The sequence below is a fragment of the Ahaetulla prasina genome, chromosome 7 (assembly GCF_028640845.1).
Source record: "Ahaetulla prasina isolate Xishuangbanna chromosome 7, ASM2864084v1, whole genome shotgun sequence".
Classification (NCBI taxonomy): Eukaryota; Metazoa; Chordata; class Lepidosauria; order Squamata; family Colubridae; genus Ahaetulla; species Ahaetulla prasina.
In genome coordinates, this window is record NC_080545.1 from 41,539,323 (window position 1) to 41,565,847 (window position 26,525).

Here is a 26,525-nt window from a genome sequence, read left to right on the forward strand (position 1 = left end):
GAAAGGACTATTAGGACCTCATTGAAGAAACAAAATGTGGATTTCTTTCATGATAGCTTTAAAAATTGTCCACCATTGGCAGACGTATGTAGCAAATGGAGTTGATTGCTTGAAAACACCAATGCTAACAATAAAATAATTCTTTTAAGAATAATTTTTTTCTTCATCTGTTAAAACATTCCTATTTAAACTGAAACTACTATGAAAGTGGTGTTGTTTTTCATTCAACCCTTGAATGTGTCAAACTGCTAAAGAAATTTGGCACATGAATTACTTACGTAAAGAGTACAATTCCTGTGTTGGCCAAAGCAAAGGCAAGACCCAATATTCCACTGCCCATGATAGCATTACTAAGATTAAAGACAGACATTCCCAAAGATGTTGTGCCTGGACTCTGTAAAAAAAGAGAATGAGGGAAGAAGGGAAATAAAGGAAGAAGGCAACTTAATTTCAAAGCTTGGCAACTGTAAGAGTTCTATTCAATGTTTATTTTGAGAAGTCACTTCGTCATTACATTAGTCACTTGTATGTTGAGTCTAACATTCAGTTATCTGCACAGTGGAGTTCAGTAGTAGAAAAAAAATGACAGGTAAATCAGTAAGGAAAACATCTTTATGGGTCATCTTTATGGGTGGGTCTTGACTTACATCTATTCATTACAGCCACATATCATACTGGTCATAAAGTGGATCGTCATGTGACCCTTCTGATTTTACGATTTTTGCACCAGTCATTAAGTGAATCACCATAGTTAAGTCAATCAAATCATTAAACAAATGCCATGGTCATGAAGGAAACCCATTGTTTGCTACGGTGTTTTATTGCCAAAATCTGGAAGTAAAAGCCAATTTGAGAAAAAATGTCATAAACATAGTCATGTGATTACAGGGCTGCAAAAAGGTAAACACAAGCCAGTTGCTGAACACTTAAAATGCGGTTACATGGGCATAGGAGGGGGAGTGAGACAGCTATTGAAAGTTTGAACCTGATAGAAAGTAACTTTTGAGGATCCTTTGTAGCTTTGAGTGGTCGCTACGCTATCAATTGTAAGTTGAATACTATCTACTCTGTTTCCCCCAAAATAAGACATCCCCTAATAATAAGCCTAATTGGGCTTTTGAATGCATGACAATAAGGCCTAGTGCTTATTACAGGGTTCAAAAAAATGTAAGACAGGCTCTTATTTTTGGGGAAACATGGTATATGTTAACTGCATAATAAAACATAAAGACCACATCCATGTGGCCAATCCATTTCCCCACATGCTATATCCACACATTATTTTTAAGGCAATCCCTAGTAATATATAGCTATTTAATACTTATCAACTGGGTCCCATTGTATCCTGTTAAATTTTATTATCACCTCAATCTTTGTCAATTAAGGTTCACCTCAATTGTTTAAAAGCCAAATTCATGCATTTTTTTATTTTTACACAACACATCTCAATGCTTCATAGTTATGAAGATGTCTTTTACAAGCAGGATCATAGTAATTGACTCTAAAAGGATTGGTAGAAATCAATATGGTGAAAGCGTTAAAAGAGGTGGAATACTAAAAATAGGATGGCACAGCTTCATATTTCTGCTCATCCATGTCTTGCCTGGACTTGTTAAGAGTGGAACATGCTCAGTTGTACCAAATATGTTGATTCCACCAGCAGGACTCACACAAAGCCTTTTATTAGCTTAGAGGGCATCATGTCATTTGAATCTAGCAGCTCTCACTACAACTCATTGGAGAGTGTAATCATAAGTTATGGAAGGCAATAATGGAATTTAAATATGACCACCATAACTAGCAGCCATTGAGAACCTTACCCATTAATAACTAATCTCCTTTTCAAGCTCTTGAAAATGTTAGAAATCTCATAATTTAACTGTTTGAACAAATACAATTGTTTAACTGTCTTCACCATTTGTCTCCATTAGATAAATTTGGTATTCTGGAAGAAAAATTCCCTGCTTCCTACCTTATCCACAGTGCATTCACTGATCATTAGGAAAATTAACTGTGGGCTGCAGAGAATTATGCAACTTTAATTGAAGGAAGGCAAGGACATAAATATAATCACATAAATGAAACACAGATGAACAGTCCTGCAAAGGGTCGCTAATGACAAAGTTTCTTCTTGCATAGGACATCCAGGCAACTTTCAGCAGTTTATGTACACCTGCAACATTGAAGAATAAACATCTAGGAAGTGAGGAGAGGAACCTACATATTCATCACACTTCTTCTTTTCCAAATGGCTGTTAGTTAGGCTTCTTCTGCTCTCACGGTCTGCGATGAACTTGCTGAAAGGACACAAGAAAGCAGGATTTTTTTTAATATCATGAGGCATAGCATGAATGCACTTTATCACCTGTTACTACTGTAAAATGCTGTGACATTTCAATATGGATTTTGATTTTTTTCATTAAACCACACTGTACACTGACATTTGAGAAGACAGGGCATAGGTAAACCAATATTACAGATGGAAGATATAATAAGAGACACACAAAGACCTGGAAAGACATTCATGTATGGTTCTGTTCTCTAATAGACTGCTTAGAAATAATCCCCTGATGTGGCTACTTTGCAACAGGAGTAGTTTTCTTAGTCCTTTTTTTCTTCAGTGTGACTTGGAAATGCAAATCGTGAAATAGAGAACAAGTCTAGAATGTCGGAGGAGTATGAATTTGCCATGGATTGCAGATTGGGCTATGGATTGCAGATTCAGCATTGTTCCTTTTTCACAAAATTCTTGACAGGAATGACTTTGTTAATGCAGAGAATCCACTGCATTTTAATAGTAATTAAACTAAATTAAATAAATTAAAAAAATAGGAAAAATAGTTCAAAAAATTAAAAAACAAATGTAGAAAAAATAATATATATATAAAGAAATGACTCTCCCTTCATAATAATTAGGAACAATTTTAGTAACTTATCACCTTCTCTTATAATACAACAAATGCTTCCTTCTTCTAAAATCTCATCTCTTATCCATATACAAATCCATAAAACCTTGTCATTTATGTCTTGATATTAGCAAAAATCCATTAAGGTTTACCAGAAAAAACAATATATCTAATAAACCAACTTTGTATGCATTCCTTTTGCTGTTAACAATCTTGTTCTTATATTTCTTCCCTTTACTTTTCACAATCTTGATGCTTAATATTCTCATATAAAGTCCTAGAGATTGATTTCTTCTCATTAGTTTTGTTATTTCTCACAGAACTCTTCAAAATGTTAAACAAGTCTCTTTCGTGAATCCAATATAAGAAAGTAATCCAGGTCACTTATTAAGACATCAGCTGTTTTTATTTCTATAGCCACTGTAGCATCCCCTTTCACATTATTCCTGTAGCCTGACATTTTTAGATCCATTTTCAAATCAGATTCAGGCCTATAAGGTAAAAATTGCTTCTCTTCCAAATCATCTTCCAAATACAGTGTATTTATAATGCCAAACACTCTTAAAGTTAACGTGATCTATTATTCATAAATATTATTCAATATGTCCATTGTATTGTGCTCCATTCTTTACTAGTAAATTAAATTTAAGTTTTTTCCTTTAATTGTAATCTTTATTGTATGTGTACTTATTATACATACATATTACATACATACTATCAATTTGACTACAGCAATACATTCTACATGGGAAGAGGAAATATCAGGGGGTTCTGATGGTGGAAAACAAGGCAATTAGGCTGCTAACCAGTTCAGCACATCTGAAGCACCTTAAGATCACTGTGAAGAACATACATTTGTTATCACTATTTTCTAAGCAGAAAACACAATACTTCAGACCAACAAATGGCAAGGGGCCTGACTGTCTGAAAGCTCCCAATTTCAGCATAATCCAGTGGGTGAGACTAAGGCTTCTATTTGGTCTATTCAAGCTTTGGAGTATGGTCTGTTTTGTTTGTGCTCAATTCCCACCTTCAGCCCACTCCAGCTTTTAGGAAAGGAATCTAAATACCGTATATACTCGAGTATAAGCCGAGTTTTTCAGCACGTTTTTTGTGCTGAAAAACGTCCCCTCGGCTTATACTCGGGTCTATACGGCTTATACTCGAGTTTTGTTTTTTTTTTAAGCCCCTCGGCTTATACTCGAGTATATACGGCTTATACTCGAGTTTTTTTCTTTTTCACATTTTACCGACGGAAGCCCTGCCGGTGCAGTGAGAGGCGGGCGGGGAGCCGCCAGCCTTCTCAGCTGAGGAGGAGGGTTTCAACCGTAGGTGCCTCATTTCCCACCCTCGGCTTATACTCGAGTCCCCAGTTTACCCCAGTTTTTGGGGTAAAATTGGGGACCTCGGCTTATACTCGGATCGGCTTATATTCGAGTATATACGGTACTCTTTTTTTTAACCTGGCATTTTAGTTTAATCAGGTATTTAATTTAAATATAATTAGTTAAATTAATTTACTTTAATATTTTAATTATATTTTAGAAAATGAGATGGCTGGATGGAGTCACTGAAGCAGTCGGCACTGAAGCAAATGGACTCCGGGGAATTGTAGAGGACAGGAAGGCCTGGAGGAACATTGTCCATGGGTCACGATGGGTTGGATATGACTTCACGACTAACAAAAAAATGTTTTATCTATGTGTCTATGTTTTAGTTTTGTGTTTTAGTTGTCCCAGGTGCCCTTAGGACAAAAAATAAATTGTATAAAAGAACAAGAAATAAAGTAAATATGCAGATACATAATTACTCCTCAGTTTCACAAAATAAAAAGACTTGTAAAGAACAACAGGAGATCAAGGGATACAATCCCAAATTCATGCTGTCTAAAACTAGTAGCAAATTAATGCATGTATTAATACATTATTTTCCTTTCATCAAAAGCAAAGAATAGCATATATACATTAAGCCTTCAAGACACCTGGTTTAATTGCTCAGTTCTTAATTGCTTGCTGTAAAACGGCTGTTTGGGCTGCCTGTTCTCATGATTTTATTTTATACGATATCCTCTCTCTGGAGAAATGGATTAGTTTGAGATATGTGACTAGAACCCCAAAAATAATCTCATCCATAATGGCTCTAATACCCATACACTACTGAAACTCATGTGTCTGCTTGTAACATTCAATTGGTGAAATGGTGCATCTGAAGGGCAACCATTTTTAAATAAGAAATCTCAAATAAGCTAAAACCTACATAATGCATCCACATCCCAGACTAATTACTTCTGTGGGATTGAAATCTGGAAAAGTTGGGGCCACTTCAGTGCTACCATGCCTTCTGACTGCACTTTCCAGAAACCCTAGTTTGCACAACTCAAGGGAAAATGGGAGAGGCATATCCCCACCCTTTTCCCCACTTCCTTTGAACCTGGCATCCAATTTATTTATTTTATTTATTTATTTATTCAAATTTTTATACCGCCCTATCTCCCGAAGGACTCAGGGCGGTGTACAGCCAAATAAAAACATAAGAATAATACAAGTAAAAACAACAATTAAAAAACTTATTAATTAGGCCGAAATTAAAATATCACTAAAATAGTATAAAACCCCATTAAAACTAAATTTAAAACTAAAAACCCTAGACTAGCCCTGCGCAAATAAATAGATGTGTCTTAAGCTCGCGGCGGAAGGTTCGGAGGTCGGGAAGTTGGCGCAGCCCTGGGGGAAGCTCGTTCCAGAGGGTGGGAGCCCCCACAGAGAAAGCCCTTCCTCTGGGTGTCGCCAGTCGGCACTGCCTGGCGGACGGCACCCTAAGGAGTCCCTCTCTGTGAGAGCGTACGGGTTGGTGGGAGGCAATCGGTGGCAGTAGGTGGTCCCGTAAATAACCTGGCCCTATGCCATGGAGCGCTTTAAAGATGGTAACCAAAACCTTGAAGCGCACCCAAAAGGCCACAGGTAGCCAGTGCAGTCTGCGCAGGATTGGTATAACATGGGAGCCACAAGGGGCTCCCTCAATCACCCGCGCAGCTGCATTCTGAACCAACTGCAGCCTCCGGATGCCCTTCAAGGGGAGCCCCATGTAGAGAGCGTTGCAGTAATCCAAGCGAGATGTCACGAGCGCATGAGTGACCGTGCATAAGGCATTCCGGTCTAGGAAGGGGCGCAACTGGCGGACCAGGCGAACCTGGTAAAAAGCTCTCCTGGAGGCGGCCGTCAAATGATCTTCAAAAGACAGCCGTCCATCCAGGAGAACGCCCAAGTTGCGCACCCTTTCCATCGGGGCCAATAACTCACCCCCAACAGTCAGCTGTGGGTGCAGCTGACTGTACCGGGATGCCGGCATCCACAGCCACTCCGTCTTGGAGGGATTGAGCTTGAGCCTGTTTCTCCCCATCCAGACCCGTACGGCTTCCAGACACCGGGACAGCACTTCGATAGCTTCGTTGGGGTGGCCCGGGGTGGAAAAGTACAGCTGAGTGTCATCAGCGTACAGCTGATATCTCACCCCGAAGCCACTGATGATCTCACCCAGCAGCTTCATATAGATGGCTGGTGGCAAGGCCCAACAGTGAGGAGCAATTGGCTAATTTGGAATTGAGCTGAAATTTGAAATCTCTTAGAAGAAAGCAGTGGGGGAAGGATGAGGCTTTACCTGGGTGCCTGCTGGCAAGGTAAGATAGCTGGGTGGTATCAGTGATTGATGGGTGAGCCCCTTTCCTCTTTGGGGCCCTAGGGAACATGCTGGGATGGCAGAGTGAAAGTGCAGTTTTTCTTGCAGTCCATGGTTCCCTTCTCCCTGCAGGCAGGCAGTCTTGTTGTTGTGACTGAGGCTTTCTGAGTCATTAAAACACACAAATAGTCCCAAAAACCTCTTTTATTGCAACAGCTGTGAATTACATTCATTCACAGATTAGTCCCAATTAATTGCAAAAAGTCCTTCGGGATAATCATCAACCTTTACCTCCCTTGACATGCTGCCAAAGTCTTAATTGGCAAAGCCACACAGAGTCCAGAATCAAACAGAGATGCTGACTTGGAACAGAATGAACAATGTTGCTTCTTGCAAAGGGCCCACATGCCTCTGCTCCTCTTTTAAGTCTTATGGGAGGGGCCAATTATCTCCAGGCTTTATTCCCGAGTCGTCCCTTTTGTTTTAACTGTTCTTGCCTTCTGGCAGCTCTGGGCATGCATGCACTACGAACAAGCTCCTCCTGTTCCTCTGTTGTCTGACTCTAGAGGCCCTGGAGTCCGCACATAATTCCCAGATGTCCCTGGCCCCATCTCTGTCTCCGATGCAGAGCCCTCATCCGAGCCTTCCCCAGACTCCAGGATGGCCCATGTTCCTCCCAAGCCTCCTCACTGTCTGACTCTGCTGCCAGCTCCACAGGCTGCTGGCAGGCCATAACACCTGTGGGTCAACTGAGAAGGAGGAAGAGTGATTTCTGGTGCTCTCTGCCAAGCAAAGTCAATAGGGAAACTGACTTTGGTACTCCTGCTCCCACTCTGTCTACCTGCGGTCATTCTGTTTCTCTGTTTAGGTAAAGTGTTTAGGTAAAATGATGACCTAATGGCTCACAAGTTGTCTAGTCTACTTCTAAATTCGAACTTAAAGCTCTGTAAGAGCTTTTGGCATGTATTTGTTCTCACTTACTTATTTAGCATATGGCATATGTTAGCCAGGGATAACCAAGGTGGCTGGTTACCTCTGTGAAAGGAATTTTTTCAGGCAGTATTATCTTTACCTATGGGATGCCTGAATGCCGGTAGGCAATTGGAGGGAGGCTCCTTTCTTATCCCTCCGCGGTTTATTGGCTCACGGGAATTGAGCAGTCAGCCTTAGCGGCATCCAGACCTAGCATCTTACCTTGTGAGCCACCACAACCCCTATTCTCACTGATATTACTCTTTCTCCCTACTTCCCTTTTAATTGACATTCAGATGTCATGTTCCTTAGGGACTTTTTGCTGAGATAAAAAGAGAAGATATAAGTCACAAGCTTTCACTTAGCCTGAAACCTTCCAGATGCGATACACTGTAATCTCCAATTAGTGTGTCTGGGAATCCTGGAGGTTGTAATACAAATCATTTACAGAACAACAGATTGAAGGTACAGGGAATTGTAGTCTCACACATTTGCAGGAACCACTTTGAGGAAGATTGCATTGGCATCTTACGTTGATTTAGAATATTATGTTATGATGGTATATAATTTTTTCCTTCTTTCTCTTTCATGTGAGAAAAATATTTAACTCAATTCTGTACCATTAGTGTGATGTGGAAAACATGCCTGAATGGACCATGTAATCAGGAGAATTACAATGGAACAAAGATGCATATTTAGTTTCTAAATGCTTCCTGGTGCTGCCTGGTACTTGAAGGTTCCTCTATGTTAGAAAAAACAAATCAGACTTAGCAGTCTAGGACTGCTAAGAAAATCATACATATATTTTTAGTATAACAAAGCAATCGTGAATTATTTTGCCAAATAATTTCTAAAAAGCATTCTAATAACTATAGAACCCCCCCCCGAACATAAAGTAGAAATGAGAATGAATTTAATTAATTATTTAGCCAGAAAGCCACCACAATTAACACTTACTTTAAGAACTCTGAAAACATCTACATCTAATATGAATGGTACTAGTGAGGTTTATACATTTTCATCAACATTTATGAAATGTTCCAAAATCTAGCCATATTCTAGGAAGCAGAAGGCAGGCTTTGCCTAAAACATGTGTGCGCACACGCAAAACAACACATTCACAAATTCATAAAATTATCATGAAATACCATAAAATTACCCGGTCTTCTTGCATGAGGAAAAGAATGGAAATATTAAAATGAACTGCATCTCAGAATTAAAGTCACTGAGTATATAAAAGAATAAATATATTAAGCTTTCTATGATGTGTAGAATTAAATAAAGCTTACTTTTAATTGGCTATGCCTCTGTAAGTTTGACTGGCCTACAATAAGCACACTGGCTTCAATCAACCTAATCAAATGAACACTAAAAGCAATGGAGCTTAAATGAATCAAATTGGTCTTAATAGAAGTTGTGTTTCAGAATTCAATGGAGATTGCTCTTAATCAGTGTTTACAATTGGTCACTAAAACCGCAATGTTATACACAATTACAGAGAAATCCATCCCTTTATATACACATACAATTTACACATGAGAGCAAACTCAAACTACAGTTAGCAATGTATTTGGCATAGGGGCCAAAATGTATGAACAGAAAGTATAAAATAATAAAAGTATTGGGCAGGATATAGAGAGGGTAAACAAAATTGCATTCATGCAACAGGACTCTTCCACTTTTTTAACTACAATATCAAACTCTCCCTGATATTTTTGGGATGTAGGGGCACCATAGAAAGGAGCAGGAAGGGAAAAAGCAGGACTGAACGATTTGGAAGAGGACTATTTTGAGGGAGTTGTGTGTGCAAAAGAAAGTACTTACCGTATTTTTGGAGTGTAAGATTCACTTCCCCCACCCCCCCGAAGAGGATGAAAATTTGGGTGCATCTTATACACCAAATGTAGCCCCGCCCACCCACTGGCCCCCACCCTTTGGCCTCTGCCTCCCAGCAATTTACCTCCTTGCAGCAAACAGCCCATTTCAGCTTCAGCACAGCCTGATTAGCACAAGCAGCTGATTGTTGATTGGATCAGCCTCCCAACCCTCAGCTGTTTCAGGCTGCAGGGATTGCCATTGCCTATTGCCGCACAGGCATTCGCTGTTTGCTACAGAGGCAAATTGCTGTGAGGCAGATTTTTTCTTCTTGTGCTAATCAGGCTGTGCTGAAAATGAAAATGAAACTAAAGCAGGCTGTTTTCTGCAAGGAGGCAAATTGCTGGGAGGCAGAGGTAGATTTTTTTTTCTTGTTTTCCTCCCCCCAAAAGGTAGATGCCTCTTATAGTCCAGAGCATCTTATACTCCGAAAAATACGGTAGCTGCTTGTATGAAAATTATGATACTTTGTTTCTTTGAGTCATTTTAAAGCCACATTAAAATTTCTTTTCCAATATGTTTTATACATTTTAAGGCTTTTGCTACAAATGTTATCAATAAAGTTGTTTATCTCAAATGCAATAAATAGCAGCAGACTTTGGAGGGCTATTTCATTTCAGAATGCATATTTGTTTTTTGTTTTTTTTTTATTCAAAACGTTTTACAAAAAAAAACCTTTCCCCCCCCTTTTCCCCCAACCCCCCTCCCTTCACTAATCCCTCCCCCCTCCCCCCTGACTTCCCGGATGAAGCACAAGGTATAGTTAAAAATAAAACAAACATATGTTAAGAAGATTTTCCCCCAAAACTATTATACCAATTTTCCCTCTCTAGCTCTGACTTCCTCCTAACACAACCAAAATCCTTCAAGAAAACAAAATAAAAAATAAAAAAATTAACAATTAAGAATAACAAAATATGTAAATCAATAAACAAATTAATCCTAAAGTATTTAAAACCAACTAAAACATAAAAATCCATTCCAATTCAAAGAATATCTCCCTTACAGCTTCTATAACCATATAATTTTCCCCCCAGGTCTTTCTTGCATAAACTCTTTCAAAAATATTCTATTCAAAATACAATACAACACATTATAAAATTTCAATACCAAGAATTACAGTAACTATTCAAATTTAGTCCATCCTCGTCAAAATCCAGTATAAATCCAAATACCTAGTCTTTTATAATAGATATAAAACATATAATCAACCCATTTCTTTCAGATCTTCCTCACATATTGTCTTTCAGGGACAGTAATATTTTTGTCTATTAATAATTCAAAAGATAATACTTTTGTCTCTTGCCATTTTTTTTGATGCATTAATCTCTGTCTTTCCTTCATTTCTCCTTTTGAAAAGTCAGTCACAATATTGCCTAATAGATCCTTATGTTCAAAAATCCACAAATTATATACTACCATATACCACCATCACTCCAAAGAGCGAATTCTTGAAAAACATTAAGCCTGTAAATTTTTTCAGTTCGGGAGACAGCCTCCTGGATCATATCTTCATATTTATCCATTTTTATTTGTATCTCCTCCATTGCATTTAAATCCTGATCACACTGATTAATTTTGTCCAAACCTTGATCCAAAAAATCCCCATTTTTTTTCCGTTCGTATTTTTGAATAATTAAATACATTCTTTCTGTGTAATCCTGTATAAAGTCACGAATCCATTCTTCTGAAAGAACCTTCATGGCAAAGTTCTTGCTGAAAATCCCCTTATGAAATACTTAAACAACGTAATATAATCCAACAATCCAGAATCCAACACAATAAGATGAAGTCTCCATTCAGTTTCGATTTCGTAGCAAAGCTGGTCTATTTGCAGTTAGCCTAAAACGCCATTTTAAGAGCAGGAAAAGAAATATAATTTTTCTCTCTTTAAAAAAGGAGGAAGTCAGGAAATCAACAATACTTGCAAACCAATAATTGTTCACTCATGCTTCTTCCGCCTGCTTATAGAGATCCACAAAAAGAAATCAATTGTTAGCAGAACTTGGACACCTTCCTCTTTTCCTGCTGTTGCAGGAGACGCGCTGGATAATGGAGATAATGGGGAATTCAAAGGGATTCGACACTGTTCGGGACTTTGCATAACAAAAACAAAGCCCCTAGGGGAATCTACCTCTCTCCCCCCTGCTCTTTCCCCTGCTCTCTCAACCAGAGAGGGAAAATTAAGTTGGGAACAGCTGTTCGAAGCTATTTACACCGGCTTTTACAATATCCAGAGCGGAGTGCCATAAATTAGCACCCAACGAGAAAGGTGGCGCCAAGCGGAAGTGGAAATTTTAAAGCCACATTAAAATTTCTTTTCCAATATGTTTTATACATTTTAAGGCTTTTGCTACAAATGTTATCAATAAAGTTGTTTATCTCAAATGCAATAAATAGCAGCAGACTTTGGAGGGCTATTTCATTTCAGAATGCATATTTGTTATGAGGACTTCCGGCGGTAACATCAGCGTGAATGGAGCAAGGGAACAGGGCTCCGTTCCCAAATCCTGACTTTCCCAGCCAGGAAACCTAAAAAGGCACTATCAATCCTGGAGAGATTGGTAGAAAAAAAGGGAAATCTTCGAGGACCTCGGGGGGAAAGGCAATTCCCCCGAAGGTTCAGGAGAAACCTCTTGATGCTGGCAGGGAAAAAAACAGCCGTTTTGGCTGGCCCAAAGTACTGACAGCCGCAGAGTAGGAAGTGAAGATTGAGAAAACAACATAACGGCATCGGTAGGAGACAAAACCCAAAAGAGGAGGTACAATTATATTGTCAAATAGTGGAGCTGAAATATTGAGTCTCTAAGACTTGTGGCAGGACCACTGTCAAATAGACACGGCGACTACGAGGGCAGAAAGGAGCAAAGGAAATAAACTAACAAGCAATGACAGCACAAAAAGGCGAAGTAGCAGATGAAAAGAGGAAAGAAACTCTGATTGGATATATCTTGAGACTGAGTAGATAGGTGACTATAAACTCCATTTATCCATTTATTTATTATTAATAAGACTGTAAAATTTACTGAAAATCTTAAGGATTGAAAGGGTCGATATAGTTAACTGTGTAAATTGAATGGTGACTCGGGACATGGTGGATTTACTGGCTGTCTAGAAGGAATAGAAGCAGAAAACAACAAGATCAGTGATTAAAGCTGTCATAAATGGATAAGTTGGAGAAAGATAAAAACTTTATAATTGGAGAGAACTAAAGAGCTGCTATAACTTTATAAATTGGAATTATAAAAGAACATTGGTGCCAAGCAAAGAAGGGGAAAAAAAAGAAACACCATCTGGAGGCTAAAGGATTGACAGAATAAAAGAAACAGGACATATAAAGAATGATGCAAGACTGAGTGGAGATTGTATAGACTTACTAAAACAATATAAGAGACATAAGCATGTGGAAGAATAATGGACTGGAGGATAATTGAATAAATAAGGAAAATAAAAGATAATATAAACAAACAAAAATACAAATAGTATTATAAGAATCTAAGAAAGACTCATTTGTGAGAGGTGAAATAACTGTCCAATTGAAAGTAGTTAAGATAAGATTGTGGAATATTTAAACTAATAAGTCTATAAAGTTTTGTATATTTAAGCAATTATAGAGATATATTTGAATGTTCACAACTGAAAATTAATTTTGGGTATTTTAAATTAGCTTTAAGTAATAAAAGATAAGGTATATAAATAAATATATAGAGTATAGAGAATAAGGATTTTAGAACTATAGTAAAATATATATACTTCTACATCTACATACTTATAGCTATATCTGTATTGATACTTATATCTATATTTAGAAAATTAATATTAACATTGTATAAATTAAGCTTAAAAATATATAACGGAGATTTTTTTAAAAAGAAACATTTTTATCGCTAATATCTCTAGAGCTAATGCATTATATGATATTCTGGAAAAATTTACTTCGGACAGGAAAAATGACAAGCACAAGCACAACAACAATAGCCAACATAAGTAAGAAAATGGCCCCAAGCCCCACATCTACTACATCTTCACCAACACATCAATGTTCAATAGAAAGATGCTTGGAACAGAAAAAGCAGGCTCAACATCAAATATTCAAAATATCCAAACCATGTTATTGATGATACAAGAGGCAATGACTAAAACACAGGATGCCATTGCAAACAACCACAGAGAGACAAAAAAGAATCATGAAGAACTTAAAAGTGATATGGGAGAAATGAAAGAAGATATTAAAAAAAATTATCCATTTTTTTAATATAAGAAATAAGAAAAATCCAGCAAAATATCTTCAAAAACGAACAAAGAATTAAAATAGTGGGAGACAAAAATGGAGCAAACAGACAAAAAAAATGGATACAGTTGAAGAAAAATATACGATAGCTAACAGAGACTTAGAAGAATCAATACTGTTTTTGGAGATGGAGAAAACATCCTTTTATCTCAGATTTCAAAACATTACAGAAAATAAAAATGATGACTTAGGGGAGATCATGTCAGAAATTCTAGCAAAGGCAGTACAAAGAGACAAACAAGACATATTGAGAGACATTGACAAAGTATAAAGGGTACACACGCAGACACAAACTGCCGAAAGAAGTACATGTAAGATTTACCCAAAAAGCGATAAAGGATGAAATATATTTTTTAAAAATGAGGGAAGAATTGATATTATATAAAGGAAAGGAAATAATAACTCTTAAACAAATTCCAAGACAAGTGAGAGATCAAAGAAGAAACTATCAATTTCTAACATCACAACTAAATAAATATAACGTAATGTTTAGTACCAGAAGGTATTCTGATCTCCTGGTAGGAGAAAAAATTCAAAATCGATACATTAGATAAGGCACAAGAATTTTCCGAACACCACTTTGCATTAGAAGAAGAACAAGAGAGCAGAGAGGAAGTTGAGAGCAAGAGCCAGGAGGAATACCAAACGGAGGAGAACGATGGAAAATAAGAAGAAAAGAGAAAACAGGAAAAGGAATGAATAGAGAGAGAAAGAGCAAGAAGAAAATTAGAAAGAGAAACAAGAAGTACAGAGAGATTAAGAACAACTAATAAATAAAGAAAATGGAGGAAGAAATAAAAATGATCTCAATAAACATAAATGGTCTAAATTCATCAGCTAAAAGAACTCAGACATTTACAAAACTACAAAAATTAGATATGGACATTATAAATTTACACGAAGTATACATTAAGAAACAGCACAGAAAGTTACTAGAACACTCAAGAATAGGAAAACTCTACATAGCATTAACACAAAAAAAAGAGGAATTGCAGTTAAAATCAAAACAAATATACACACATGAAGAGGGAAGAATCTTAATGACTGAGATAGAAACAGAATAAAAAACAATACTATTGGTCTCAATATACGCACCAAATGATAACCAAAAATAATTTTATAGAAAGATACACAACAAAATAAGAGAATTAGAATAAAAAAATATTCCAGTGAGGCTGTGGCATCGTCCAGACATGGGTTGTTACAGTCGGATCTGCCTACAGAGACTGAGTCATAGTTTTTCGACCACGCCCCTTCCTCTCAGGCCCAGTTTCAACTCAGTCGGCCTAAGAGAAACATTTCTTGCAGATCTGGCTTTCAGCCCATTTCTGTGCGATCTCATCTTCAGAGTCACTGTTAGTTTTTCAGCTATTTTTTCTACAAGTTTTTCAGACGCACCTGTCTACCAGGGTTTTTTGCTTAAGAACAATTGCAACCCTTCAGAGCACACCGGTCTACTAGTGATCTCTTATTGCTCCCAGCAGCTGCTATTTTCAAGCGGTTTCACAGTGGTCACCTCAACTCTGGCAGGCACCTTTGGGCCCTCTATGCCATCAACGAGGCAGTGACAGCTCCCAAGCTTGTACCACCAACTAATTTGGGCAACTAGATCCTGGCAGCAGATCCAGAATCGTTCCTACTGGCCTTCCTAATCTCCAGACACCATCTTGAGTACACAATTCTCAAATGGCAGATCACTCTTCAGATAGGGAGGTGGCTAGAACCTCCGCTGGCAGGAAGGCCTCCTGCAATCGCAAGCATATTTCCCAGGCAGAGATCAAAGATCTCGAATGGAGACACAAGTCTTTAGAAAGGCAAGTCTCCAAAGCTGCACTACAATTGGCTTCAAGGGAAAGACCCCATGGCAGCAATCCGTCTCCTTCCTATCAATCTCTGGGTCATGCCTCATCTCCCTTGTCTCAGGCCTCGTCCCCTGAAGGGGCAGGAGAGACTTCAATTGGTTCTGCCATGCTGAACTCTGGGGAACAGGGCCCCATTCAAAATCCCTTTGATTGCCGGCTAGCTCCATCAGTACAAGCAGACCTTGGCAGTGCATCAGCAGTGGCAGCCTCAATAAGCGCCTCAACTTCAGCTATTAGACCTTTCTCTGACCCTTTCAGGGACCTGCCCAAAGGTCTGCAATTCCTTATTGACCAAGCCTTTCACATGGCAACTGTATTTCAGGGTCATCATTCGGGATCAGTGGTTTCAGAACAGTCTGCATGTGTTTGTGTCTCTCCTTCAGCTAGCTTGACCGGCTCTCATTCACCTGATGCTTTCATAGGCAGTGAGATTTTTGCCTTGGAGGGCAAACATCACTCTTATTTCTCAGATGATGAGGGGGTATTCCTGGACGCTCCAGCCTTCACGGGGCTGTTTCCTCCAAACCGGTTCAAGTCCTTGCTACACAAGGCAAGAATCACAACAGCCATAAAGGAGGACGATACCCCCAAGGAAGCTCAGAATGTCCAGCAGGACCAACTACAGGTTTTTTTTTCTGAGGCTGCACCAGAGCAGCTCTTTATTCCGACCCCACAATTATTTATCGATGTGGTGCAAAAGCAATGGTCCAGCCCAGCAACCATCCCCACAACGAATGGGTTTGATAGAAAATATTACTCTGTAGCTCCTAGGTTCACCTTGTTGCTGCAGGTTCCCCCAGTAGATAGCCCAGTCGCAACTCTACCTTTCTCTTCACTAATTTAGCTGGGGATACATCAGAAGGACTCCATCCTGAGGACAAGAAATTTGATTTCTTGTTCAAAAAGAATCACCTGGGCTATCCAGGCAGCTTCCTCAGCCTCTTTCTTCAAGCGCACCACTATTCTGTGGCTTCAGCAACTGCAAGCCAGGGTAGCCCCTAGCGAGGCTTGCCTTCATCAAAACATCAACAAAATTATCACTGCTACCCAGTTTTCTGCCGATGCGACCTTAAATACTGCCAAGTATGCATCGAGGGCCCTGGCATCTGCAGTGTTGGCCCGCAGGTTGCTATGGCTCCATCAGTGGCCAGTAGACCTGAAGGCCAAATGGCAGCTGGTTGCCGCTCCTTACACCGGGAAAACTCTTTGGCGAATCATTGGACCTGTCAGGCTGCCTCTGATTATATCTAGGAAAGAATTCACCTTGATTTCATTTGCAAATAAAGAAAAGTACTTTTACCAGATACATCGGGATAGCAGCTGCGCTTAGCGGTACAAAGTTGAATCTGAAACAAAATATGGCTAACAATCTGTATCCCCTTATTCCTCCCTCCCCTTTCCCAAAAGGTCATCAGGTCTGGTCCAATGCCAACTCCTTCCCGGGGTCCCGTGGTAATCTTCTTCCGCTGGCCTCTGGTTGTCAATCACATCAGGAATGCAATGTCCGTTAGAGTTCGCGCCAAACATTCCTGTAGAATTCAAAATAGCAATCTCCCCTCCCACCTTAATCATGTCAGACCGACACTCTTAAAGGGCTCTCTCTACTTAACTTGAATCTAATAACTATGTACATTAGAAATACAATCCTATGCTATCTACAACTAGATATAAGGAGTTGTCGTGTCCCACTCCTCCGCTGACGGCCGGGTCAGGGAAATCCGAATCAGGCTTGCCTCTGCAGCTCTGCCCAAAGTCCTAGCAAAGTCCTCAGAGCAGGCAGGAGACCAGTAAGTGACTTCAGCAAGATAAGTTCGACTTTGCCTGACTCAGAGACTGCCAGAAAGCAGATCCTTTATATAGGCCATGGGGTGTGGCTCCATGACTCAGCACTCATTAAGGCCTGCCCCTCCCTTCCTTCTGTTGCCTCCGCCTATCCAATCTTCTGATGCGAGGGTCACTCCAATCAGCTGTTGTTGGAAGTAAACTTTCCTCAGGCTCACATGCTGTGGAGGAGGGGGAGGGGTCTAGCTGCTCCGTTTGCCTGGGCATGGAGCCAGGGCTGGGGCCGGGGGATGCTCCCTTCTCTGCAGCCTGCTTGGGCATGGAGCCAGGGCTGGGACCGGGAGGTGCCCCCTCCTCTGCAGCTTGTCTGGGCATGGAGCCAGAACTGGGGCCGGGAGGCATACATTCCTCCGTGTTCGGGAGCAGATAAGCAGACCCCGGCTGCGGTGAGAGCGGACAAGACACAACAGGAGTACAAAGAGATACGAAGGTTGGAGTGGAGGCTGACAGGACCCGCTTCTCATAGAAACCAATGACAAATGTAAAATTCTACCTTCGTCCACTAGGCAAGCTGACAGGAGGTCTATTCCCCTTTACAGGAAGCAGCCCTTTTGTGCCTAAGCACAGGGAGGTTCTTCTCAGCAGTTCTATTCTCAAGGACCAGCTCACCCATCTGATTGTCAGTCCTTTCAGGACAGACCCAAACAGTTCCACCAGTCCAAGCAGTCCTTTCGTGGTTCCGGCTACCGCCAATCCTGCGGCCGTAAATGACTCACCACCCGATCCACCCATAGGGGGCTGTTTGGCTCTCTTCACGGACAGGTGGGAACTCACGACTTCAGACAATTTGGTCCTCACCGTAGTCAAATTTGGACTTCCCCTAGAATTCCTCTCCCAACCCCCAAACCGCTTCAAATAGTGTCCAATCTCACACAAGACCAGACAAATGCTTATGGAACAAGTTATTCAACACCTCCTCCAGATTCGGGCCATAGAGGCAGTTCCAAAAAGCCAGTGGAGGCAGGACTACTACTCCAATCTGTTTGTTGTGCCGAAGCATTCGGGGGGGTGGGTGGAGGGTGGAGGACTATTCTAGATTTAAAATCTCTCAATATTGCCTACTGCAAGTTCAAAATGTGTTCCCTAACCTCCATATTACAAGGAATTCATCCCAACAACTTTCTGGTCTCAATAGACCTCATGGAGGCCTACCTCCATATTCCTATTCTGCCGGCCCATCGAAAGTACCTACGCTTCTGCTACGTGGGCAGGCACCTTCAATACAAGACTCTGCTGGCCTCGGAACCACGGTGCTTCACAAAAACCTTGGCCACCGTAGAGACGCACTTGCAGCAGAAACCAGTAAGACTACAGGCATATCTGAATGACATCTTGATCCAGGCACTGTCATTCAACAGAGCGCAAGAAGACCTCAATCTAACAATTTGAACCTTACTCGACCATGACTTTCTGATCAATTACAAGAAAAGCCATCTAATTCCAGTCACCAAGATTATCCATCTGGGCGCCATCATTGACACTGCGCAGGGAGTTGTGTCCCTTTCCAACATACGGAACCTGATAGCTCAGATTCACAAAAATCCCACAGTTCCCTTAGCCACTTGTCCAAATTACTGGGCAAGATGGTCTCATGCATGCAAATTGTTCCCTGGGCACGTCTCCATGCTCAGCACCTCCAGTGGTTCCTACTCCCCTTTCAGCGAGCGCGACAATCTCACACCCTGACCACCGTCAGGGTGCCTCTTCAAGTCAGGAGGTCTCTGCATTGGTGGACATCGACAGCCCTGGACAAGGGGTATCTCTTCAGGGAACCCCAGAGAATCACAGTTACAACGGAGGCCAGCCTCTTTGGCTGGGGGCCCACCTCAACTCCCAAGTGGCGCAAGGTCGCTGGTCTTCCACGGAACTTACCTATCTGATTAACTGGTTGGAGTTGAAGGCGATTTGTCTGGCCCTCAGTCACTTTCAGCAGTCCCTGCAGAATCATCATGTGCTGGTCTTGACAAACAACTTTGCCGCAAAGCACACATCAATCGCCGGGGGGGGGCAAGTGGGCCGAGAAGAACATCCTCTCCATACGGGCAGAGCACATCACAGGGACTTCAAACATCCAAGTGGACTATCTCACCAGGACTCAAGTGGACAATGCCGAATGGCAGCTCCACCCAGACATTTTCTTCGAAATATGTGACAGATTCAGAACCCCGGTCATCAACCTGTTGGCATTAAGTCTGAACCACCAACTACCTTTGCTACTTCTTGAGATTCCCGATGCCCAGGGCGGAGAGGTCCAATGCCCTCCATCACACATGGCCCCCCGGCCTCCTTTATGCCTTCCCTTCGCTGCCCGATACCAACAGTAATTCTTAAGGTCATTTCAGACAAAGCAGAGATCATCTTAGTGGCCCCTCATTGGCCCCATCGCCCCTGGTTCACAGACCTTGTCAGCCTCTCGGCATCGCAGCCATGGAGGATACCCTCAGAAAGGATCTCACTTTGCCAGGGGACCCTACTTCATCCAGAGCCCCAGTGGCTCCAAATGACTGCCTGGCACTTGAGGGAGTCCTCCTGAGGCAAGATAATTACTCTGACAGGGTCATCGGCCAAGCGACAGTCCACATTACGAATTTACAATGCCACCTGGTTATCCTTTTCCTGGTGGTGCACTTCGCACTAGGTTAATCCTCTCTCAGCTTCTGTTCCACAGGTGCTTGAGTTTTTACAGAACGTCCTGGATCGCGGCTTGACTCACAGCACCATCCGGCTACACGTGGTAGCCATCTCCACGGTATTGTCAAGTAATGATGTGACCCAGGCCCCCGGACTTGGCCTCCTGGAGGAATCAGAGAGTGAGGAGGAGGAGCTGGAAAGGCCTGCTTCCCCTGGGCCCTCTTCCTTCCTGGCATGCCCCAGGAGGAGGAGGAGGGGCTGGCAAGGCCTGATTTCCGATTTGGCAATGCCCAAAGACCAATCTTGGCCCGATGCGAGACTGTGAAGACATGATCAGCGCGCGCAGCAGAGGAAAAAGTGGGGTAGGCCCAGGGAGTGCTGAGTCATGGAGCGACACCCACAGGGGATAAAAGCAGGAGGAGGAGCTTCATGGCTCTTTGTGTCGGACAAAACTGCCAATTTCGCGGGCAATCTGTTTCATTGATGGAAGAATCTCTTTGTGAGTGACTTTTGCTTTATCTGTAATTTCCTAGTTACCTTGGTAACAGACTGTTTCAGAGATTTTGGCAGGTGCATGGGGAAACGTGGCCGGAACATTTCTGTGCCAAAAGGAACCTGGCCAAGTGTAAATAAACTATTGGCAGAAGGCCTTTGACTGACTTTTTCTTGGGAGTGTTGAGGGGGAAACAGAACAGGTAATGCGGGGGAGCCCCTAACACGACATCCAGTTTTTTACAGGGTGCGAGTAACTTACAACCCCCGACTGTTCATCGCTATCCCACCTGGGATCTAACTAAGATCCTAAATACCTTGACTGAGGCCCCCTTTGAGCCTCTTCGGACTACCAGCCTCAGGTATCTTATGATGAAGGTAGCCTTCCTGGTTGCCATAACATCCGCTCGATGTATCTCCAAGCCCATCAGGGAAGACCTCTGTATGTTCCATCCTGAAAAAGTAGGGCTGAATCCTTTGTTTATTCCAAAAATTAACAGGAGGTAGTACTCCCTAATTTCTGTCCTAGGCCATCTTATGTTTTGGAACGAAGGTGGCATACACTAGATGTACGGAGGGCCCTCCAAATCTATATAAAAAGGACTGCCCCATCCAGACAATCTGAGGCCTTGTTTGTCTCCTTCCTACCAAATTCACTAGGTTCTAAGGTCTCATCTTCTACCATTGGTCGCTGGATTAGGGCTTGTATCGCCTCGGCCTATCAGGCCCACGCACTTCCTGTTCCCAGATGCATCACTGCCTTTGCTGATGATCTAGTATTTATTTTAGAGCAACCAATACAGAGAGGAGCCAAACTAATACAACAAATAGAAGACTATTGAAAAGTAGCAGGACTTAAAATTAATAAACTCAAAACAAAGGCATTAACGAAAAACCTCACCAAGAAACAGGAAAATGAACTGGAAGATAAAATGGGCATTCAAACGACTAAAAAAACTAAAATATTTAGGAATTTGGTTAACAAATAAATGTTTCGTTGATTAAAGAGGATAATTATAACAAATTAATATCACAGATAAAGAAAGACTTGGAAATTTGGAGAAAACTACAATTATCCTTCATAGGAAAAATAGTATCGATCAAAATTGAACATTCTATCACGAATATTATTTTCGTTTCAAGTAGCACTCATAAAATTAGGAAAACATTTCTTTAAAGGTCTAAACAAATTAATAGTGAATAATATCTGGCAAGAGTAAAAAATAAGAATCAAAATAAAATCATTACAGGATAGTAAGGAAAGAGGAGATTTCGGACTCCCAGATTGGGAAACATACTACAAGGCAACAGCACTTATTTGGATCAAAGACTGGATGGAATTAAGGAATAAAAGAATTTTAACATTAGAGCGGCATAATTTACAGATAGGGTGGCATGCCTTTTTATGGGATGGAAAAAATAGACAACACAGTTACTTTCACAGACACTTAATTAGAGATGCACTATTACAAACATGGCAAGGGATAAAAAAGAATCATTACAATAAAATTCCAGAATGGTTATCAACAATGGAGGCGCTAATTTATCCGAATGTATTGGATATTGATAAAATTAAAAGATACAAAGATTTACTAAGCAGTCAAGGAGAATTGAAAACAAGACAAGAATTAAAAGAACAGGGTACAGACATTGATTGGTGCCCATACATGCAGATACAATCTAGATATAGGACAGACTTAGCACAATATGTATTTCAAAAAGAGACACACCAATTGGATAAAATTCTTCAAGGCACAGAGGATAAATTGAATAAAAAAATATAATTATTTATAAGATACAAAATGGAGGAGGAGGTAGTTAAAGAAAATTTGGGCTAAAAATTTCAGCTATAACATTGAATTGGATAAATGGGAGAAATTATGGAACAAAAATTACGAACTGACAACGTCTGTAACCTATAAAGAAATATGTACAAAATGTTCTATAGGTGGCATCTTCCACTGGCAAGGCTGGCTAAAATGTTTCCCAATAGCCCATCAACGTGCTGGAAATGTAAACAACATCAGGGAACGTACTAGCATATGTGGTGGACGTGCCCCAAAGCAAAACAATATTGGAGTAAAATTAAAATACAATTAGAAGAGATAACCAAACAGCATATAGAGATGATGCCAGAAATATTTTTATTAAAAATACTCCCAGGGACTTACGAAAAAAAATGCAAAATTTAATTATACATATTATAACAGCAGCAGGAATAATATATGCACAAAACTGGAAAAATAACAATATACCAATGAAAGATAATCCGATTAGAAAAGTTTTGGGGTGTGCAGAAATGGACAAACTTACAAAGGAAACTCAAGAAAATGAGGAAACAGAATATTATATAGTGTGGGAGAAATGGTATGAATGGTTAGAGGAGAGGGATAAAAGGCAAGGAATGAGGAAGATATAGGAGTGGAAACGCAGTAACAAACAAAAGGAAACAGAAAAGATGCAGATCACAGAAATAAAATTGTGTACACTTATCTATCTATCTATCTATCTATCTATTTATCTATCTATATGTAAATAAATCAATATTACAATTATATGTATAAATTTAAATAAGGGAGAAAAAATGGAAATGTAAGAAGTGTTTATCGATGTGAAATTGTTGAAAAGAAGAAAATTATAAAAGATTTTTTTTTGTTTTAAAAAACAAAACAAAACTGTTTAATAAAAATTATTTTTAAAAAATATTTGTTATGCTTAAGACAACATATGTAAAGTAGCTAAAGTCTTCCTTCTGATACCATTATTTTCAATATACTGCAAGATTTATTCCAAATCTTAAAGCATGCCATCCTTTCCTGTATTGCAAAGATACAATTCTAGAAATATTGTGATCATGTGGTCTTTTCTCTTATGTTTATGCGTTTTACATTAGTCTTGAAAAAAATATAATGCAACACAATGTAAAAAGAAGATATACCAAATATGTACTTGATCCACCATAGAAAGTGCCAAATATCAGTGTTTCTCAACCTTGCAGCTTAAAGATATGTAGACTTCAAGACCCAGAATTTCTCAGCCAGTATGCAGAAGCCCCAATTCAGTGTGGGAACCCCAAGCTGAACTCCATATATTTTCGAGTTACTAAAGTTTGGAAACACTGATTTCATATATAAAATCTTGATCTTTATCATATTCTATACATTTATACCCCTTTATGGATTACTGCCTTATCGTGGTGAAGGGGCTTGCGTAGCTCAAAATGAGCTATGTCGTGCAGGGCCACCCAAGACCGACAGGTCATAGCAGACAGCTCTGACAAAACGTAATCCGCTGGAGAAGGAAATGGCAACCCACTCCAGTATTTTTGCAATGAAAACCCCATGGACAGTACCAAAAGGCAAAAAGATATGACGCCGGAAGATGAGCCCCTCAGGTCGGAAGGTGTCCAATATGCTACCAGGAAAGAGCAGAGGGCTAGTACTAGTAGCGCCAGAAAGAGTGAAGTGACTGGGCCAAAGCCAAACGGATGCTCAGCTGTGGATGTATTATGGTGAAAGGAAAGTCCGATGCTTTAAAGATCTATTCTCCATAGGAACCTGGAATGTAAGATCCATGAATCAAGGCAAGCTGGACGTGGTCAAACAAGAGATGACAAGACTGAACATCGACATCTTAGGAATCAGCAAACTAAAATGGACAGGAATGGGTGAATTTAATTCAGATAACCATCAGGTATACTACTGTGGGCAAGAACCCCTCAGAAGAAATGGAGTAGCCTTCATAGTCAATAAAAGAGTAGGAAAAACAATACTGGGATACAATCCCCAAAATGACAGAATGAGCTCAGTTCAAATTCCAAGCAATCCATTCAATATCACAGTAGTCCAGGTCTATGTCCCAACCACTGGTACTGAAGAGGATGAAATTGACCGGTTCTATGAAACCCTACAGCACCTTATAGAATTAACACCAAAAAATGATGTCCTTATCATCACGGGGGATTGGAATGCTAAAGTAGGAAGCCAAAAGATAACCGAATAACGGGCAAGTTTGGCCTTGCAGTACAACATAAAGCAGGGCACGGGCTGGTAGAATTTTGTCAAGATAATATGATGGTCATAGCAAACACTCTTTTCCAACAACTCAAGAGATGACTCTACACATGGACATCACCAGAAGGTCAATACACAAATCAGACTGACTATGTGCTCTGCAGCCAAAGATGGAGAAGTCTATACAGTCAGTAAAACCAAGACCAAGAACTGACTGTGGCTCAGATTTAGGCTTAAATTGAAGAAAGTAGGGAAAAGCACTAGGCCACTCAGGTATGAACTAAATCATATCCCTGATGAATATACAGTAGAGGTGACAAATAGATTTAAGGAATTAGATCTGATGGACAGAGTACCTGAAGAGCTATGGACACAACATTGTTCACAACATTGTACAAGAGGTAGCAACTAAAACCATCCCAAAGAAAAAGAAATGCAAGAAAGCAAAATGGCTGTCTGAGGAAGCCTTACAAATAGCTGAGGAAAGAAGGGAAGCGAAAGGCAAGGGACAAAGAGAAAGATACACCCAATGAAATGCAGAAATCCAGAGAATAGCTAGAAGAGATAAGAATGCCTTCTTAAATGAACAGTGCAAAGAAATAGAAGAAAATAATAGTATAGGGAGGACCAGAGATCTCTTGAAAATTGGAGATATGAAGGGAATGTTTCATGAAAAGATAGGCATGATAAAGGACCAAAATGGCAGGGACCTAACAGAGGCAGAAGAGATTAAGAAGGGGTGGCAAAATTACACAGAAGAACTATACAAGAACGAGCTTAACGTCCCTAATAACCACGATGGGGTTGTTATCAAAACACCCCAATAAAAAACCAAAGAGGAAACCACAAGCAATAAATGCCGGCACCTCGGTACAGTCAGCTGCAGATGTGGCTGTCCATCGGGGGCGAGTTGTTGGCCCCGATGGAGAAGGTACGCAACTTGGGCGTGCTCCTGGATGGTTGGTTGTCCTTTGAAGATCATTTGGCGACCGTCTCCAGGAGAGCTTTTTATCAGGTTCGCCTGATCCCCCAGTTGCGTCCCTTCCTGGACCGGGATGCCCTATGCACGGTCACTCATGCTCTTGTTACCTCTCGTCTGGACTACTGCAATGCTCTCTACATGGGGCTCCCCTTGAAGAGCACCCGGAGACTTCAGCTAGTCCAGAATACGGCTGTGCGGGTTATTGAGGGAGCGCTTCGGAGCTCCCACGTAACACCTATCCTGCGCAGACTGCACTGGCTACCTGTTGTTTTCCGGGTGCGCTTCAAGGTATTGGTTACCACCTTTAAAGCGCTCCATGGCTTAGGACTGGGTTACTTACGGGACCGCCTACTGCCGGCCTCTATCTCCCAGCGTCCGGTGCGTTCCCACAGAGAGGGACTCCTCAGGGTGCCGTCAGCCAAACAATGTCGACTGGCGGCCCCCAGGGGGAGGGCCTTCTCTGTGGGGGCTCCTACCCTGTGGAACGAGCTTCCCCTCGGGCTCCGACAACTACCTGACCTTAGGACCTTTCGCCACGAACTTAAAACCTATTTATTTCATATGGCTGGACTGGCCTGATTTTAAATTTTAAATTTTAATTGTGGGTTTTAACTTTTGTAATTTATATGGGGTGTAATGTTATTTTAAATTTTCAGCATATTTGAATCAGTTTTTTAAGGGTTATTTTAATTATGGTGTATGTTTTTGTCTGTATTTTATTTGCCTGTTCACCGCCCTGAGTCCTTCGGGAGAATGGTGGTATACAAATTAAAATATTATTATTATTATTATTATTATTATTATTATTATTATTATTATTATTATTATTATTATTATTATTATTATTAATCTTACTTTAAGATCAGAGGTATATTTTCACAAGCAATTTGGAACATGAATAGCTAACATAGCAATGCAATTCCACAACAAAACTTACATTATTAAACCATTGCAATGGGGTCCAATGACACATAGCAAGTCCTA

At 40.5% G+C, this 26,525-nt stretch overlaps 1 protein-coding gene across 5 annotated transcripts in view; it reads right to left on the minus strand.

Annotated features, from left to right (window-relative positions):
* SLC38A1 (solute carrier family 38 member 1) overlaps positions 1–26,525 on the minus strand; it is a 179,477-nt gene that overhangs the window by 111,697 nt on the left and 41,255 nt on the right. For all 5 annotated transcript variants that reach the window (XM_058189939.1, XM_058189935.1, XM_058189936.1 and 2 more), the window contains 2 exons: positions 2,222–2,297; positions 279–394 (listed from right to left, as the gene is read on the minus strand). In XM_058189939.1, the coding sequence (XP_058045922.1) occupies positions 279–370 (92 nt within the window). In that variant the 5' untranslated portion in view covers positions 371–394; positions 2,222–2,297. The remainder of the gene's footprint in view (positions 1–278; positions 395–2,221; positions 2,298–26,525) is intronic.